The following is a 17,729-nucleotide window of genomic DNA, read 5'->3' as shown; positions in this document are numbered from 1 at the left end:
TCAAAAGTGGCCAGTTTTCGCTCCTATTTTATTCCCAATTCCCACTGCTTCCCAGAGTATTCGGTTTTGTTTTTTGTAATTCCACCATATGGTTCCAAAGATCTGGGCCCTGTAATTTAGTGCATGTTTTACAGTCTTTTCAAGGGGCATTGCTCACCCGGTAATAATGCAGAGCGACCTAAAGAAACACACCCCAGAGAATCCGGGGAGCAATGGCTCCTTGGTAAAGACCATAAAAATTAGCCCTAAATAAAAAACGTACGGTGGATTTTCTAAAAAGAAAAGTCAGAATACTCAGGGGGGCAGCAGAAAAACACAAAAATTGGCCAGTTTTGACCTAATGGCAAATCCTCTTTATGGCTAAACAATTCAGTTGGAAAACTCCTGTCCACTACTGCGGAAAAGCACACAAAACCCTACTAAAGGGTCTGAACAGGACCCAGCACAATAATGATGATTCAGGGGGCATTTACATGCACAAACATCTGACCAATTTCTGTCTAATCAGATCAAAATTGGTGGGTGCAAATGGGCATTTGAACTGGTTGAAATCTTTCTTATCAAAGTTCTGTGTGCTCAGAACAATGGCTGATACGATCATTGTGTGCACAAAGCCTTTCATGTTATTTATACAGAGAACAATGAACTTTAAACCTTCTCAAAAATCATCACAGTCGACATATGACCAATTTGCTCAATTGTCGGGCGTTTGTTGGCTTAGTTAGAAAGGCCAAAAGTCGGGATGATTGCCCTTAAACGCTCGTGCCCCGATTATTGTCCCGTGTAAACGAGTGACCAATTTTAGAATCTGTAAGATTGGTCACAAATATCTGTGTGAATGCAGCTTAAAGGGGCTCTGTCAGCACAAAATGACTGTTCAAACCAAGTACGGGGCTCGGTTCATCATGGCGGGGCCAGTCATTTATATACACCTTCCCACCTGCTTGTTTTCCCTCTATCTCCACCCTTCTCTGGCTCTATAAAGGCAGAGCAGTCAATCAAAGAAGGGGGGAGGTTGAAGATAGAAAGAAAACATGCAGGTGGGGAGGTGCACTTAAATATATCTGGCCCCGCCATGATGCAACGAGCGCCTGCACTTTCTTTTGCACAGTCATTCTGTGCTGACAGAGTCCCTTTAAGTCTGTTCAAACCAAGTACAGGCGCTCGGTGCACCCTTGGCGTGACCAAACATTTAAGTGCACCTCCCCCCCCTACATGATGTCCCTCTATGTCCTCTTCTTTGATTGACAGCTTTGGCTTCACATGGCCAGCGATGGGCAGAGAGATACAGGGAAAAGATGTAGGTGGGAAGGTGCATTTAAATGTTTGCCCAAGCCAAGGGTGCACCAAGCGCCTGCACTTGGCATCAACAGCCATGTGTGTATAGAGTCCCTTTAAGAGAATAAAATAACAACATTTAACATGAATTGTCATTTATATCCAAGATCTGAAGTAAATGCACTTTTTATATGCTACTATGCATTTTCACTGTATTCATCTGATCTGGTTATTTATATATTGCTATGTTTATACCTCAATAAAAAAGTTTTAATAAAAAAAAAAAAGAGAATACAGTGAAACTGCTCCAAAAGACAACCACTTATCAGATTTCTGGTGCCAAGTTCCCAGTTCCACCATATGTTATGTAAACTAACCGTTCACCCCCAAAACAAATTTTGTGTGGTCGTCTAAACGAGGTTTCACCGACAATAATCCTCCTTCATAGGCAATATGGGACAGAAATGTACGTTACCTGTGGGTATGGGAATCTTCCAAGTGCTAGCTGCAGAAAGAGAAGAAAAGATATATTACATGAAATTCCAAGACACTTGGAGAGTTGAGACATTTTTTTAAAGGATTTTTATCTATTTAATAAAGCTTAATTTTTCAAAGCTTTGCATATGAACACTTAGTAATTAGGTGGGTCTACCATCCCAAAAAATCTGGTGTCTCTGTGTACCACACAAGTATGAGAAATAATGCATTTTCCTGCACTGAGCAAACAAGAGCAAAGTTAAATATGGAAAAAGTTGCTAATGATTTCGCCGTTCCTGTAAACATGCAGAGTCTTCTTAATTATTAGTTCTTTCAAGACGTAATGGCGAAAGTATTAGGAAGGAGGGTCGGCAGAGAGCGTGGCATACATAACATTCAGACACAGCCTGCAGACATGGAAGGGTATAAAATGTGCTTCAGATTTAATGAAGCCTTTATGGCTTCTTAATTCTGCCTGTGTGTTTCAGGGAGGGTCATCCAGACAGGAGGGGTAGTTTATTACTGGGCACATAGAGCAGGGGGGGAGAAAGTGATGTGCTCATGAACTGCAGAGGATTTTCTTAATTAACTACTGACTTAAAGGCTGGAAGCTGAACAATCACAGAGCACAATGGTAGATTGGAATCGCTTAGGAGGTGAGCGGGTTCATTGCAAACACATCAGCGTGCTATCCTGAATATACCCAAGCTCTTTCACATACTTCTTGGGATGTCAGGAAGCCACCATGTTTAGATGGATCTCCCAGTTCTTGGGAAGAAAGGGTTAATCAGGCTACTTGCAGGGCAGGTAACTCATAAGGGTGGCTGGCATGAAGCTGCAACAGTTCACTGAGTGAGCGATTACAGGGGCAGCGGCAGAGTAACTGTGAATGAGGCCGAGAGAGCAAGTGAAGGAATTACAAATGAATGTAATCTGATGTGTACAGGCTGCAAATGCACAGTGTGTCTGGGGGTTTAGGAACAAAGCCTGAGCGGAGAGGGGGGCAAGGAAGCTCCATGTTTAATGTATAACACTATTAGCTGGCAGCGAGCAGAGGCTCTGACCCCTGTGGAGGGGCACCAGAGCCAGCAACACGGAGCGATGGAGGAGACGGCGGCCTGACCTGTAGCAGGACACGGGGTGCGACTAGAGACAGAGCATGAGAGCACTGCAGGTCAGGACACGATGTAGGACACAGAGCAGGTGAACGCAGAATGACAGATCATAGGATACTCGTAGAAAAGTGTATGGAAATGGGAAGAAAATTGGCAGAATTAACCAGCTCTCATCATACAAACATGTTTAAATAGATTTTTTCAATCTGATGAGGCTGGTGTACTTCCTTTAAAAATCCATGTCAATTTGGCTGTATAATGCTGATATTAAGATGATTATTTTGTGAGTACAGCCATAGAATGGTATAGTACAACTCCCAAATCCAAATATACCTTCTGCTCACCGAGCCTGACGGACAGCTGCAGCTTATACAAGCAGTGCGAGATCTCAGCAGGGAGGAGGAACACTGAGAAGCTGTCAATAAGGCAAGGTCAGCAGACACTGAATTTAAACTTTGATAAAGGATTATACAAAAGAATAAAGGATTTTCAAAGTAAATACAGTGTCCTTATCAGGTCTAATGGAGGTATGTAAAAATGGGCATGTAAAAGGATTCAAGCGACTATGACTAAAGAGAACTTGCTCACTAGGTCAAAGCATCTCCAAAATGGTAGGTCTTGTGGGGTGTGCATGGTATATAGTGGCTAGTACCAACCAAGTGGTCTGGTAATGAACAAGCAGTCAACCAGTAACAAGGTGGGCACCCAAGGCTCACTGGTGTGAGAAAAAAGGCTAGCCCATTTGGTCTGAGCCCTCAGAAGAGCTACTGTAGTGCAAAGTGCTGAAAGAATTAATGCTGGCGCAGAATGGCTTGTGAGTGCCCGGAGCAGGCAAGTATTTTGCACCCCCCCAGCACGTGAACCGGTGGCACTCAGCGTCCATCATATATATCATGGATCTTGTACAAAAATAAAAACACTTCATACATGCTCTCGTCAATCTCAGAAACGTCCTACATTTCCTGCATATATTTCAGGAGTCTTATATTAGTTTTCTGGAGTTTGTATAGAGTGAAAGAAGTAGAACTAATATCAATACTTCTGGCTGCATCTTTTGAATAACCTTATTAAATTGGGAAATCCTTTCGATGTCATGCGAGTGCGGCGCGCACCATACCAAGTGTGATCTCTGTGCATCCAGAGCATACAGTTCTTGTTTAAAAGCCTTGCTCCCCTCTGCCCACCCTGCTGGACGGAGACCGGCTCCCGTTCACACTGTAACCCAACGTCGCTGCTATAATTGCCTTATTTATCTTATGGCTCGCGCACTAGCTGTGTGTGCATTGGCTGCCTGAGTTTGATGCATGGAAGTCCCAGTCGGGCCTGAGTGAACCTTCGCTTACACTTCACAGACGTCCTGCAGCCCCCCGCTCTATGTCCCTGCGCAACCGCTGGATAAATCATCTCTGAGTTTTACTCCAGCAAAGTTTGTTTGCGGCTGGAGCGCCAGCTTCTGAATCGCTGGAGCACAGGGCCATAACATGCACTAATTACGGAAGTTCTGGTCAGTGAGTGATGGATAGCCCTCCTCAAGGCAGCCACAGTGTTCTCAGCATTGGTGACAGAGGAGGAGGGGGAGATATTCTGCAAGCAACTATTAATTCACAGCCAGAGGTGCTGCCAGTTAATTGTGCACCTAAATTGCCCCCAAAATCAACACCTAGTGAGGTCAGCGAGTGTCACCGAGCCCCCTGGCCCCTGAGTGGCTGGCTGCACTTTGCTTAGTATTGTGCATCACAAGGAGAACATGCAATAGTCGTCACTGCCATTTACTTTAATTAAGATCTAATAGGCCTAATTTACCAAACACTTGGCTGATTAAATACAAAACGACAGAAACCAGTGATTCTTCACTAATCAAATATTTACTGGGTAAGAAACAAGCAAAACCTTCCCGTGCAAATGAGAACATAAGGAGAACATATCACCATGTTTTACTACCCGATCTGAGAGCAGCAAGATGCAGGGACACAGATCCTGATTCCAGCGATGTGTCACTTACTGGACTGATAACATCACGGTTTTATCTGCTGCCGATCTCCCAGTTATCTGAATGCTGAGCCCTGTTTAACCCCGCCCACACAACTGATTGGCAGCTTTCTGTGTACACTGTGCATAGGCAGAAAGCTGCCAGTTAGTGGTGAGGGTGAGAACATAGCTCATGAACATCAAGGATTACATGGCAGCAGGTTTACTAGTCCTCTAGTGCATTGGTGGGATTCAGCTGGTTCTCTCCTGTTTGGGGGAACTGGTTGTTAAAATTACTACGGGTTCCCTGAACCGGCAAGAAGCAGTGACCAAATCCACTACTGAAGACCAGGGGCCCGCCGGTTTCAACTGAATGTGAATCCTCGAACACATATTCAGTTGGAATGCATTGCGGTACAGGAAGCCACCGACTGCCAGCACTGCAATATTTAAAATGGCGGCCAGCCTACCAGTGACTGGCAGCTGACATCGGAAAGCAAGTCACCGACGCCACATGACCGTGATGCCATGCAGCGAAGTGTACGCTGACATCAGCTGCCGGCTTCTTCCATGCAACATATGCAGCAAAAAGAGATTGCCACGGGCGAGAATAGAGGTAAAAAGGGTCTTTTTTATGTGTGAGTTACAGAGGAACCCAAGATGGGCGGCAAAGGGGACCAGGATGGAGGCCATAGGGGACCAGGATGTGCTGCAGAGAGGACCAGGATGGAGACCATAAAGGAACAGGATGGAGGCCATAGAGGACCAGGATGGAGGCCATAGAGGACCAGGATGGAGGCCACAGGGGACCAGGATGGAGGCCACAGGGGACCAGGATGGAGGCTACAGGGGACCAGGATGGAAGACATAGGAGACCAGGATGGGGTACATGATAGGGGACATTATTACAGGAAGGGACCAGGATGGAGGACATTACAGGAAGGGCCCAGGATGGAGGACATTAGTACAGAAAGGGCTGGGATAGAGGAAATTATTACAGGATGGGTGACATTATTACAGTAAGGGGCCAGGATGGGGGAAATTACTGTATGGGGGCAAGAATGAGGAACATAGATTATTGGATTATGGTGGCAAGGGCGGACATTATTATATTTACAGCAGAGGCCAAGTAGGGGACATTATTACTGCTGTAATATATTTTACTTTTGAGGATGATACTGTTTTCCATGGGAGGAACAAAAGGGAGGTTCTATTACTGTGCAGAGCGGCACTACGTCGCTTTTTTTCTTCATCTGGCGCAGTGTAGGAGTCAGGGAAAAAAAAGTGGGGAATGTGCTCTAGAAGCGATCAGTTATAGATGACCAAGTGCTACTTTCTGCAGAATCAAGTCCTGGCAAAAAGAAGTGATAGCAGTCTGCACCGGCAGAAGAAGAAAACAGAAGATGAATGACTTCAACTAAAAGACGTCACTGGTAAGTCACTATTACCTGTACACGCATACTATACACTATACACTGTGTGCAGAATTATTAGGCAAATGAGTATTTTGATCACAGGATACTTTTTATACATGTTGTCCTACTCCAAGCTGCATAGGCTTGAGAGCCTACTACCAATTAAGTAAATCTGGTGATGTGCATCTCTGTAATGAGGAGGGGTGTTGACTAATGACATCAACACCCTATATAAGGTGTGCTTAATTATTAGGCAACTTCCTTTCCTTTGGCAAAATGGGTCAGAAGAGAGATTTGACGGGATCTGAAAAGTCCAAAATTGTGAGATGTCTTGCAGAGGGATGCAGCAGTCTTGAAATTTCCAAACTGTTGAAGCGTGATCACCGAACAATCAAGCGCTTCATGGCAAATAGCCAACAGGGTCGCAAGAAGCGTGTTGGCCAAAAAAGGCGCAAAATAACTGCCCATGAATTGAGGAAAATCAAGCGTGAAGCTGCCAAGATGCCATTCGCCACCAGTTTTGCCATATTTCAGAGCTGCAACGTTACTGGAGTATCAAAAACCACAAGGTGTGCGATACTCAGGGACATGGCCAAGGTAAGGAAGGCTGAAAAACGACCACCTTTGAATAAGAAACATAAGATAAAACGTCAAGAATGGGTCAAGAAATATCTTAAGACTGATTTTTCAAAGGTTTTATGGACTGATGAAATGAGAGTGACTCTTGATGGGCCAGATGGATGGGCCAGAGGCTGGATCAGTAAAGGGCAGAGAGCGCCACTCCGACTCAGATGCCAGCAAGGTGGAGGAGGGGTGCTGGTATGGGCTGGTATCATCAAAGATGAACTTGTGGGACCTTTTCGGATTGAGGATGGAGTGAAGCTCAACTCCCAGACCTCCTGACAGTTTCTGGAAGGCAACTTCTTCAAGCAGTGGTACAGGAAGAAGTCGGTATCATTCAAGAAAAACATGATTTTCATGCAGGACAATGCTCCATCACATGCATCCAACTACTCCACAGCGTGGCTGGCCAGTAAAGGTCTAAAAGAAGAAAAAATAATGACATGGCCCCCTTGTTCACCTGATCTGAACCCCATAGAGAACCTGTGGTCCATCATAAAATGTGAGCTCTACAGGGAGGGAAAACAGTACACCTCTCGGAACAGTGTCTGGGAGGCTGGGGTGGCTGCTGCACGCAATGTTAATCGAAAACAGATCAAGCAACTGACAATCTATGGATGGAAGGCTGTTGAGTGTCATCGTAAAGAAAGGTGGCTATATTGATCACTAATTTTCTTGGTTTTTGTTTTTGCATGTCAGAAATGATTATTTCTAAATTTTGTGCACTGATATTGGTTTACCTGGTGAAAATAAACAAGTGAGATGGGATTATATTTGGTTTTTATTAAGTTGCCTAATAATTCTGCACAGTAATAGTTACCTGCACAAACAGATATCCTCCTAAGATAGCCAAATCAAAAAAAAACCCACTCCAACTTCCAAAAATATTAAGCTTGGATATTTATGAGTCTTTTGGGTTGATTGAGAACATAGTTGTTGATCAATGATAAAAATAATCCTCTAAAATACAACTTGCCTAATAATTCTGCACACGGAGCTCCTGTGTATAATGTTACCAGTGATCACTGTAATACCTGTACACTGACACTATATACCAGTGGTGACGAACCTATGGAGTGTGAGGGTGGCAGTGCCAGTGCTGAGGAAAGTAGCAGTGGTGCTAGTGCTGAGGAGAGTCCACAGGGAGGACTGTGATATAGACTGTAATATATGAAGAGACCGGAACAGCTAGGGAGCGGGCAGAGGTGAGTAGCTGGTTATTTTTTAATGTGGGGCCATTATACTGTATGGAGGACTATGAGGGCCCATTATACTATATGGAGGACTATGTGGGCCCATTATACTGTATCGAGGACTATGTAGGGCCCGTTATACTGTATGAAGCACTATGTGGGCACACTATACTGTATGGAGGGCAATGCAAGGCCCCATTATATCTTATGGAGGACTATGTGGGACAGATTAGACTGTATGGAAGACTATGTTGGGCCTATTATACTGTATGGAGCACTATGTGGGACTCATTACACTGTATGGAGGACTATGTGGGGCCCATTACACTTTATGGAGGACTATGAGGGGCCATTATACTGTATGGAGGCCTTTTTGTGGCCATTATACTGTATGGAGATTACAGTTGGATAATCATACTGTGGTGGGTCACCATTCTTTGAGAGGGGTACAGTAGGGTCATCATACGGTGCGTGTGGAGGAACTCACTGAGGGGGTATCATACTGTGTTTGGGGGCACTTTTGCTTGCATCATATTTTATTATCTGTTTTATTCAAGATTTTTTATCCTTTGTTATTACATATTTAAATTAGGCCACATGCTTTTTACTGCTCTTACATAACATATTATATTATTCCACTACAATTCCAAAAGTTAATTGTTCTATTTGATAAGGAAAAACTTCCTCAATTGCAGACATTTTTTTTTTTAACAAATATCAAGGATGGCTTGCGACTTTGTCCAAGGTTTTAACTTTGGCCCCCTGTGTATTTGAGTTTGACCACCCTGGCTTAAAGGATTATTCTCATCATGATAAAGGGTTACGATTACAAAGAGGTTGTAAAAACAAACAACTTTGCAATTTTACTTTTGATTAAAAATCCTCTCCATTCTCAAGAACAGACCTCCACTGCAATCGGTGGCTAGTATATTAGGCTTGGAGTGCAGCGGTTACAAGCTCTTTTGTACACTATACACAAATACGGGATAAGGAAACTTGGCACTTCCAAGATGAGTTAAAACTCTTTTTTCTTTATTGCAACTTCATTAAAATGTTACATGCATTGCGCCCTTAGAACCTCTGACGTGTTTCCGGCGTTATTCCACGCCCCTTAATAATAGAGACGTTCTGCCTCTAATTTGTAACCTATTTAAAACCAATGCGGACCAATCATGTATATTGTTTTGATTATATACCTGTGTGTATTCGTAAACCTCCTTAAGGCTGAGTTCACACGATGCGTTTTTCATGCGTTTCCGCGGCGTTTTTGCAGTTGCGTAAACGCCGCGGAAACGCATGAAAAACGCATGGTCGAAGGGCAGCAATGTTCCCCAATGGAAATCCGCATGTGCTGTGCCCATGATGCGGATTTTTCCGCAGCGTAAACGCTGCGGTCAAAAATCCGCAGCATGTCAATTAATTTTGCGGAAACGCTGCTCTTTTGCCGCCATTGACTTGCATTAGACCGCATGGAATCCGCATCACTGTATATGTTGATGCGCTTTTCATGCGGTCTAATGTGCGGATGGTACCCGGGTGTGGATGAGAGGACTCTCATCCAGACCCAGGTACCATTAAAAAAAAAAGAATAAAATAAAAAATATATATATTCTCACCTTCTGACGGCCCGCGCTGCGTCCTGCCGGCTTCCCGGGCACTTCGCGGTTGAATGAAGGACCTTCGCTGACGTCAGAGTCATGTGACGGGTCACGTGACGCTGATGTCGGAAGGTCCTACAGTCTTCACTGCCGGCAGCCGGGACCGATGAAGCAGGACACCGGGGGCCATCAGAGGGTAAAGTATAGATTTATTTTTTGACATTCACACACTATATAAATCCATGCCGGTTGCATGGATTTATATAGTGTAAAGTTGACAAGCACTTTCCAAGTGATGCTAAAATCGCTTGGGAAGCGCTTGTCAACCCGCATGCGGAAATGAAAGTGAAGAACGCTTCATTTCCGCATGTCCCTGGCAGGAAACCGCATGTACAATCCGCATGCGTTTTTTCCTGCCAGAGAGATGCAGAAACGCTCAGGAAAAAATCCTGAGCATTTCTGCATCGTGTGCACATACCCTTAATTATATTATATATACAGACAAGTAATCAGTAAAAATATATTGTGTCATTTCTAAAGTTTAAACCATTAGGTTGCTTAGTATTTAATAATAAAATCCAATACATTTCTAGGACTAACAGTTTTTTTTTGACAATTACCTCCTCCTTCTGGGCTGGTTACCTTCTCTATTCCATAACATACTATAAGATTTATAATGCTTTTGTTGTGTGTTTCGCTGCACCTGAGTATGTATTACCTTTGGCTATATCATGTGTGTGTTCTGAGATCCGTTTTTTACATTTTCTTATGGTACATCCTATATACTTTATGTCACAACTAGTGCATTTGATACAAAAGATTACAGAGCTTGCAAAAGTATTCACTCCCTTTGCATTATTTGAGTTTTTCTACCTGGAATTTCACCTTTTTATGAGGGTTTGCAGAAGTTAATGTAAAGAACATGCCTACAACTGTGAACATTTGGTTTTATTTTTATTGTGAAGCAAACAACAAATAGGACAAAAATAACAAACCTTCAGTGTGCAAAACTATTCACCCCTCCCCTTCCCCCTAAAGTCTACTTTGTAGAGCCTCCTTTTGCAGCAATTACAGCTGCAAGTCACTGTGTATAAGTCGCTATGAGCTTTCCACATCTTACTACTGGGATTTTTGCCCTTTGCCCACAAGGCATAACTGCTCCAGCTCCTTCAAGTTAGATTATTTCCTCTGGTGAACAGCAATCCTCAAGTCTGACCACAGATTCTCAATTGGATTAAGGTCTGGGCTTTGAATAAGCCACTCCAAAACATTTACACGTTTCCCCTTAAACTTGCCACGGGTGTGTCAGATGTGACAGACAGTCGCCCTGCAGTTGGTTGCAGAAGATCTCTTCGTTTGGCATTACAGACACCTTCTTAGATCTGTCTCACTCTAGGACCCAGCCGCTACCTCCCTCCTGCTAACTGACACCCAGTCCAGGGTGTTTAAATACTTTGTTTGCTACAGGGAGGTACCGTTGATATTCACATGTTCCCTTGTGAAGGCTTGGAGCTATTGCTGTCTACTTACATCCTCTCTGGAGTTAGGAGGACATGTGGTGTAATCTCTCTGAAGTCGGCTCAAGCTAAGTTACTTTTCCCCGTGTTTGTTTCCCTTGTTGTCTTTAGTTGTTAGTGGGGACTGACTAGTGCTCATCCCCGTCTTCCCTATCCAGGGCCAAGCTCTACGGAAATACAGGGTTTAGGTTCCTGTGCGGCGATTGGTGAGGAACCAATATAGGGATGATCTGGGAGACAGGGTGATATCAGATCAGCTTAGGGGGTCTCCACTCCCCCTTTCCCTAGAGTCTGGTCTCCCTTCCCCACTTTCCTTCATGTTGCATTTAGTCTTTCCCACACCTTGCGTGACAAAAAACACTTGACTGTTACTTTAGCAGTATGCTTTGGGTCCTTGTCTTATTGGAAGGTGAACCTCCATCCCAGTCTCAAATCACTGACAGACTGAAACAGGTTGTGCTCCTGAATATCCTTGTATATCACACCATCCATCTTCCCCTCGACTCGGACCATTTTCCCTGTCCTTACATCTCCATAGCAGGATACTGCCACCACAGCTCCTTCCTCCATACATTTGGGGAGTCTTCCACATATATTTTGGCAAACTCCAAACAAGCCATACAATTTTTGTGTGTAAGTAAAAGCTTTTTTCTGCCCACTCTTCCATAAAGGCCACCTCTATGGAGTGTACGGCTTATTGTGGTCGTATGGACTGATACTGCAGTCTCTGCCTGGGAACTCTGCAGCTCCTTCAGGGTTACCTTTGGTCTCTGTGCTGCCTCTCTGATTAATGCCCTCCTTGCCTGGGCTGAGAGTTTTGGTGGGCGGCCCTTTCTTGGCAGGTTTGTTGTGGTGCCATGTTCTTTCCATTTAATGATAATGGATTTGATGGTGTTCTGGGGAATCATCAGAGATTGGGATATTATTTTTATAACCCAACCCTGACTTGTACTTCTCTAACTTTGTCCCCGACTTGTTTGGAGATCTCCTTGGTCTTCATGGTGTTTGGTTTGTGGAGCCTCTTGCTTAATGGTGTTGCAGCCTCTGTGGCCTTTCAGGAAAGGTAAAGTGTATATACTGACAGACATGTGACACTTAGATTACACACAGGTGGACTTCCTGTCACCAAGCATGGGACTTATGAAGGTAATTGCTTGCACCAGAAATTTTTAGGGGCTTCACAGCCAAAGGGGTGAATATATATGCACATGCCAATTTTTAGTTCTTTGATCCCATAAATTTAATTTATGTCTGTATTTTTCTCACTTCACCAACTTAGCCCATTTAGTGCTGATACATCACACACAAAGCGGATTGCAAAGATATTTAAACACAGATTGTAATATAACAAAATAGGTAAAAAGCCAAGGGGAGGAGGGGGAAATCCCTTCGTAAGTCACTATATATGATCAGTGTCACAATTCATAAACTATTGATATTACATTTGAATCCCACCCCTGCTCTAGTGATAATCTCCTGCTGATTAAAACTGTGATTTTATTGAAACTACAGCAAGTAGTCCAGAAAGTGAAATAGAGCTGGAATCAAGGTTTCTGCCCCTACATCATGCTACTCTCAGCCTCACCTTAAATGGCAAATACCTAATGACAGATTCTCTAGGTTCTGTTCACATTGCGCATTACCCTAACTTTAGTGGGGCTTGCGTCTTAAGTCCTGGAAAAAGGATTCGGGAGTATGCGCCTTTGGGTCCATTGACTAACGACACAGACAGAGTCCCTCCCTGTGTGTCCTGTTGGACATCCTTTGTCTGTATTCATCTATTTGAGGCTGGATCCAAGATGTGATTTGACTGTATATTGGAGCCCACCTCGAATAGGCGAATATGGCTAAAAATGATGTCCAACAGAGCACACAGTGACTCTGCATCATTGCAATCAATGGACCAGTCAGCGCATACATCTCGAATCCTGTTTTCCAAGGTTTCAGAAGTAAACTAATAATGGATCCACTGACGCAAGGTTAAAAAGCAATATGAACACAGTCTTAGGGGCCCATACACATTAGATATATGTCAGATGAAAGCTTGATCACTTGACAGCTTTTTCTTCCAACTTACTCAAGCACGTTAGCTCACCTCGAGCCTCACCTGGCAGTGGCATGGCTGTCTGAAGAACAAAGACGTCAAGTGTCACAGGTGTGTCAGGTCTGACAGACAGTCATTCTGGATCCGGCTGTAGAAGGTTGCTGAGCTTGGCCTTGAAGACACCTTCTTGATCCTTTCATCATCCCTCCCTCTCTAGGACCCAGCGGTGATCTCCACCTTCTGCTGCTAATTAACACACCCTAGCTGGATCTTTAAATACCTGCAGTTTCTCCAGAGAATCGCTGGTGATAGAGTAAATTCCTCTATTCAGGTCTGGAGTTCTAGCGGTCGGCTAGATTCTTCTTGGAGTTCCTTTGTGGATTGTAGTCGTGATCTCTCTGGTTTCTTCTCGAAGCTAAGTTTATCCCCTTGTCTGTTTTCCTTGTTTGCCTTTAGTTGCAGTGGGGCTGACTAGTGCTCCCTCCTCCCCCTCCCTTCCTAAGGCCTTGCTCTAGGGACAGCCAGGACTAAGGTATCCTGCTCGGCGATTGGTGGGGAACCTATTTAGGGACGATAGGGGAGTCAGGGAGTTGTTAGATCTGCTTAGGGGTCTCCACTCCTCCTTTCCCTAGTTGCTTGGCTCCCCCCACCCCTTTTCCCGTCATCATATGCTGGGTCCTTCCCATGCCTAGCATGGCATCAAGACACCATTATTTGGTATCATGCTCATATAATGATGATCATCACCAATCAGCAATGATTACGTTGGACTTATGGCCACAGAGTGCTGGCCCGTGCAACTTCTATACAGTGTCACTATAACATTACTCCATGGTTGATGAGGTATTTTCTAGACCTCAGACTGAACGAAGAATTGCAGGCAGCACCAGGAACTATATCAATAACACTAGGGAGCATAGCCCAAATTTATTATAATTGCTAAAAAAAAAAACTACAATTGGGAAAAATTAAATAAATATTCTACTCAGTTAGGTCTAAGAAGCAGCCATAGTGGGAAACAGTTATAACTAACAAACATCTGAAAAAAATAGTCCTTAATGGGACATTGTGCAATTTAGAGCCATTCTCGGATACATACTACTTCCACTACTGATTCTTAATTTAGAGGAGATGCTCTTTAAGACTCATTTGTATAATTATCAATCATTCAGATTATAAACTTGTTTGGACGAACCGCTTGTTCTCATTTGTCTTGTAAATGTTATGCTTGTACAGCTGATGTGATTACTCTGAACGTTTATTCTTGGTCTGACTGATTGCATTCACCTCCGGTAAGAGCGCAGAACTGCATTAGGTAATTGGTTAAATAACCAATCCCGAATATGACGATGATAGTGAAAGTGGAAGCATGTGCTGTAAATCCAGCAGCAGATACGGGTGCTGGAATCGGATTCCACTAATAGACTAGAAGGGAATTGCTATTTAAGCTACAGTTATCGCTGACTATTAGGTTACAGAGGTTGTATCACCATAGATGACAGTGACATCTTTGTGAAGTCAAATAGGATATGTATCCTAAAGGTCCCCATACACATGCACTATCCCCATATGTCCCTATACAGTGGCGAATTATCATATTCCCCCATACACAGGAATGCTAGGCTCGTTGTCTTATCAGCCCACCAAACAAAAGGATTAGGTGATTAAAATTCAGCAGACTGAACCCTTCTCTCTACTGACATGTCCGGGGAGAGTAGGGTGGTCCCTATATACATTAGATGGTCGTCCCAACCCGCTGGAATTGGCACTTTTAACTAATGCGTATGGGTGAATGAATCTGTCATCAGGGTTTTTCTACCCCATCTGAGACCCTGATGCCAGCGATGTGTCACTTACTGGGCTGCTTGCTGTCACTTTCATAAAATCCCTGTTTTCTCTGCTGCAACTCTAGCAGGTCTCTGAATGCTGAGCTCTGTATAACTCCGCCCACACCACTGATCAGCAGCTTTCAGTGTACACTGTGCATAGGAAGAAAGCTGTTAATCAGTGGTGGGGGCGGGGTTATACAGAGCTCATGAATATGGACAACTACATGGCAGCAGGTTTACTATTCCTCTAGTAATAATCTCCTGGTGATAAAGCTGATTTTATCAAAACAACAGCAAAGAGCCCAGTAAGTGACATCGCTGGAATCAGGGTCTCTGCTCCTACATTATGCTGATCTCAGATTAGGTGGAAAAAAAATCTGGTAACGGATTCCCTGGTAATGCAGCAAGAGCTATTCAGAACCATCTTCTCGGAGAGGTTGGATTTAGAAAGTGGAAGATTGGACTCAGCTCTATAATCGATGTGGCATTTTCCTATGGACTAGGCATTGCTGTATATAATGTCAGAATTATGCAGAATACAAACCTATATCAGCTCATTATCAGTGTACAAATATAAATCTGTATTAAGCCCCCGTCTCATATAGCGAGATCGCTAGCGAGATCGCTGCTGTGTCACGGTTTTGGTGACGCAACAGCGACCTCACCAGCGATGTCGTTATGTGTGACACTTTGCAGCGATCAGGCCCCTGCTGTGAGGTCGCTGATCGTTGCAAAGTGTCCTGGACCATTTTTTTGTCGTTGCTCTCCCGCTGGTCAGCACACATCGCTGTGTGTGACCAGCGGGAGCAGCGATCAGGCTGGTAACCATGATAAACAGCGGGTTAGTAGGGGCACACACGCACCTAGTAACCCAATGTTTATCATGGTTACGAGCCTGCTAAGGTGAGCGGTAACCTCCCGCTCACTGTAGCAGAGTGGTAACCATGATAAACAACGGGTTTAGTCCCTAAAGGCGTTGCTAATTCTTGGCCAGGAGGGGAGTGATAGGGGAATTGGGGCAAGTGCCAGCCAGCTCCCCACATTGTGCATTGTATTAGAGATGATAAATCGCTGTATATTTGTTGGGACTGCACCACCCTTCTTGATTAGTCTGTAAAACATCCATATTTAAAGGGATTTCCCTGTCCTCCTTCCCCTTCTCTTAATTAAAAGTTATACCAAAATGTAATAAAAAAAAAGAAAAAAGTGCCGACATGATGATTGGCAAAATTGCCATTGGCGTTCAATTCACCATTTTTAGAGAGAAAATGAAAGACTGTTCCTGTATTAGTCCCTCTTATAGGATGTTCAGATTTCTTAACTAGATATATGCACAGGGGCAGCCCTCGAGTGACAACCCTATAAGACTGTCACTTTAGTTAACTACCTTCAATGATCCCTTGCTGTTTATTACCCAACTTTCCCTCTATACGAAGCCCAATGTCTTCCTGGTATCAGAGCCCAGACGTACTAACATGGCATCAGTGCATACAGTTCACTGTCCTGCAATACCTTGTTCCTATCCCTTAGTCATCGAGCCCTCGGTGCTCCAAGCAGGGGGTGACTGGAGGGGCTGAGGCTTGGGTACAGGGACGCACTGCATGACTGTGCGGCATTCCACATAAATTGTATTTTTATTCCTGTGCTTGACTTCTGATTATTTAAAATGCTACCTTTATACTGCGATAATGAAGCACCCGACTCCCATAGGGAAGCACGCTGTATATAAATGGAGTTATTATTACAACCATCACTGTCAGTGCTCTGGGGATCGGCTTCAAAATATATGAAATTATGAAATCTATAACCACACAGAACACTGTCCATTCCCTCCACAGGACGTGCACTTCATTTATAAACCCTGCGCTACTCTCACACAGGGTGATAAAATATCAATGTGAACGCACGTCTATCATGTGTCTGCACTACACATCTATACATTACCGTATATACACACATGGTCATCTCACCTCCATAAACGAGATTCCCAAGCTCCAAACATCAGAGTGAATTCCATACTGTTCTCCAGCAATGCGCTCAGGCTAGAACGTGGGAAAGAATAAAAGGAAAACCTAAATAATGACCAAGTAAAAAAAAATATTTTTCAATTTCATAATGAATACCGTATTACAGCCATTAGCTATTAGTAAATGAATAGATACCAAAGTTTGATCATTTTGTCACTTTCACGATATTGCCATTTTTCTTTCTTATCTGCCATGTTTGCCACCTTTGTGAATTTGCCTTAAAATATTGGCAAAATCTGATATATTAGTCAAGTCTAAACAGATAGGAGGCCTCGGTCTTCTGGATTGTAGAAAATACTACATGGCGGCAGTCCATGCCAGAATACTTGGTTATTTTCACCATCAACATGGGAAGCTTTGGATTCATATAGCACAAACTATATGTCCAAGGGCATTAACTACACTCCCCTGGAAGCCACATCCCTCAGTCCTTAAACCCTCTCAACAATCCTACAGCACATACTGAGCAATCCTATCGCTACGTCGAGACAATAAGAAGATCTCTCTAATTGACCCATAGGGCCCATTATACCCAATCTCAGACAATCCCACCTTCTTACCGGGACTATCTTCCAATCGATTTCTGGGAAAAAGTAAATATCGCATCTAACGCATCTTTAATACCCTTCAACTATGTTTTGGGACTG

At 43.7% G+C, this 17,729-nt stretch overlaps 1 protein-coding gene across 2 annotated transcripts in view; it reads right to left on the bottom strand.

Annotated features, from left to right (window-relative positions):
- MAP2K5 (mitogen-activated protein kinase kinase 5) overlaps positions 1-17,729 on the bottom strand; it is a 146,581-nt gene that overhangs the window by 29,718 nt on the left and 99,134 nt on the right. The window contains exons 16-17 of one of the 2 annotated variants that reach the window (XM_073653460.1): positions 17,026-17,097; positions 1,754-1,783 (exon numbers count right to left, since the gene is read on the bottom strand). In XM_073653460.1, coding sequence (XP_073509561.1) covers positions 1,754-1,783; positions 17,026-17,097 — 102 coding nt within the window. The remainder of the gene's footprint in view (positions 1-1,753; positions 1,784-17,025; positions 17,098-17,729) is intronic. The other variant, XM_073653462.1, reaches the window with a different exon arrangement.

Source organism: Phyllobates terribilis, unplaced genomic scaffold (genome assembly GCF_046119375.1).
Source record: "Phyllobates terribilis strain yellow unplaced genomic scaffold, ASM4611937v1 Scaffold_11__3_contigs__length_659146591, whole genome shotgun sequence".
Lineage (NCBI taxonomy): Eukaryota > Metazoa > Chordata > Amphibia > Anura > Dendrobatidae > Phyllobates > Phyllobates terribilis.
This window is presented reverse-complemented; position numbering and strand designations above follow the sequence as displayed.